General features: G+C 34.9%; 1 protein-coding gene across 1 annotated transcript in view; it reads left to right on the top strand.

Annotated features, from left to right (window-relative positions):
* The window catches only part of LOC21401414 (kinetochore protein nuf2), a 4,895-nt gene extending 3,093 nt beyond the window's left edge, over positions 1–1,802 (top strand). The window contains exons 7-11 of the mRNA XM_024164868.1: positions 110–163; positions 599–713; positions 876–1,033; positions 1,123–1,218; positions 1,465–1,802. Coding sequence (XP_024020636.1) covers positions 110–163; positions 599–713; positions 876–1,033; positions 1,123–1,218; positions 1,465–1,533 — 492 coding nt within the window. The 3' untranslated portion in view covers positions 1,534–1,802. The remainder of the gene's footprint in view (positions 1–109; positions 164–598; positions 714–875; positions 1,034–1,122; positions 1,219–1,464) is intronic.
* The last annotated feature ends 453 nt before the right edge of the window (positions 1,803–2,255 follow it).

The raw sequence follows: 2,255 nt of genomic DNA, 5'->3' as shown, positions 1-2,255 counted from the left end.
TATATGTATAGCTGGAATTTATTTGTACATTAAGACAGGCAACTAATAGAACATATTGAAATACTAATTCCAAATTTGGTTGGTGGCATCTTCCTCCTTTGTTTCTCAGGTTTCCAAGAAAATGACGAAGCACCTTGCTCAGATGCAGGCTATACAAGAACAGGTTCAAACATATCTAACCTTGTGTGTTTGTGTTTTGTGATAATATCTAGCCTGGCAGTTTTCGAGTTTGGCTGGCTAGAATGGTTTTCATGAAATGATATTCCCCACTTCGTAATAGCTTTAGACGTGTTCTAACTCATTGTCTTCTCTCTTCTTTTTCTTTTATGTTTTAGATATAAACTGCTTCAGGATATAAGGTTACATACTTAAGATTGTTAGTCTTTCAAGTTTGAATACCTCCATCTCCAAAGGAAAAAATAAGTCCTTATGTGGTTTTAAGTTATATAATTCAGTCCTGTCCTTATGGACGTGGAGGTACTAAGCATGAGATCCTGGTTTAATATATTTTTAAGGCTCTCAAGTAATGATAATTCTTTCTCAAACAATAAGTTTTTATGGAGCGTGAGTAGGTTTATAATGTGTGTATTTTTTATAGGTAAACTCTGCTAAATCTGTTGATAAAGATTACAAGGCTCTAAAAACTAAAGTAAGTGATTTGGTAGTATTGGACAAGTCACTCGACGCCAAGTTGTTGGAATGGCAAAGAAGAGGTATTATTTTTTTGTTAGTTTTTTAAAGTTTCAATTGAGTTTATGATTTCCCCCTCCTGACCAATATTTAAGAGTGTAAGCCAACGTCCTATTAGTTTGCATACGACACACTTTGACTTTTAGTAGAGATGAAGCCCTTAGCCTTGTCTTCTCATTCTCCAGAGGAGCAGTTGGAGGAGACCGTAAAGCAGTCAGAAAAAGAAAGAGATGTCAGGTGTGAGAAGGCCCTTAAAGAATATAATCGAGTGGAAATGGAGATGGAGTTGAGGAGGCGTGATCTGGAAGCAAGGCAGAAGAATGTTGAAGCTGTAGTAGCAGAGGTGCTTCTTCATCGCTTGCTTTTCTGGCTTCATTTGTTTGATATCTTAGAAATCTAGTAATGCTGTAGTGTCTTTGTTGTCATTCATAGGTGGAGGCTATAAATGTGAAAACAAAATCGGTAAATGAAGCTGGAGCAGCTAAACAGCAAGAGTTACTTACGAAAGGCGAGGAGATTGTCAAAGAGGTAAAACTGCATCCTAACTGTTGCTTCTAAAATAGACCCCTTTTTAACTTCTTAACTTCAAAAAGCAGTTTCCTTGCCATTTCTTTTTTTTTTTTTTTTCATCTTGGAACTTTAACTTGCACTTGTGCTTTACACCAGTTTTGCTTACGCATTGTTCGCATCTGCATGTTTGGATCGATCTTCTGTCAAACGTTCTTAGTCTATATCTGAAAATGGTTCTGATTTTTTCAACTTTGTTGGTTGCAGTTTCACGAATACAAGAATTCAATTCGCAACGCGGTTCCTACGACAGATTTCGAGCTGAAGGTTCATTAGTGGAGTAATTACGACTGGCCTTCAACTGGTACCAAAGTCTCTTATGGCTGTATAGACACATTTTGCCGTTTTGGTTCTTGGTTTCAGCCTTCCAGGGTGGCGGTGGTGGAAAGTTCCTAGTTTAGTCTTTGCATTTTGAGTTAAGTGCTTAAATTTTACAATCTTATTAACTTGCACAAATATCCCCTTTGGGCACTGTCGTTGGAACATTAATGTATGGTTGTAATATATCATAGATACGATGAAAGGAAAATAAGACGTATTTCTTGCGCTATAAAATGGCATACTATAAGTATATTCGATAGCGTATCAATCTGAAAAATAAATAAATAAATAAGAGAGAGAGAGAGAGAGGAAGCATATTCACTATGCTCGGCAATTGTCATCGTGGAATACCAATATAAAAATGAAATAACAATAGATGACTCCTGTCGTGTGTTTTGGACAGAAGCCTCTTCAAGTTATTATATTAAATTTTAAAGCATGCAATATTTCGAAATAAATTAAAATTTTCGAGAATTTAAAAACACAAATTATTACTATTATAGAGAGCTTAAGAACACAAATTATTACTATTATAGATCACTTAAAAACACAAATTATTATTATTATTCCATTTAAGAGACGCAAGTTATTTACTATGAGCGGGTAACAGCTTTTGATAACAGAATTTGCAAGAAATAACTTTTTTTTTTTCCTAAATAAGAAGATAGATAATTTAC

This window comes from Morus notabilis, unplaced genomic scaffold (assembly GCF_000414095.1).
Source record: "Morus notabilis unplaced genomic scaffold, ASM41409v2 Scaffold89, whole genome shotgun sequence".
Lineage (NCBI taxonomy): Eukaryota > Viridiplantae > Streptophyta > Magnoliopsida > Rosales > Moraceae > Morus > Morus notabilis.
This window is presented reverse-complemented; position numbering and strand designations above follow the sequence as displayed.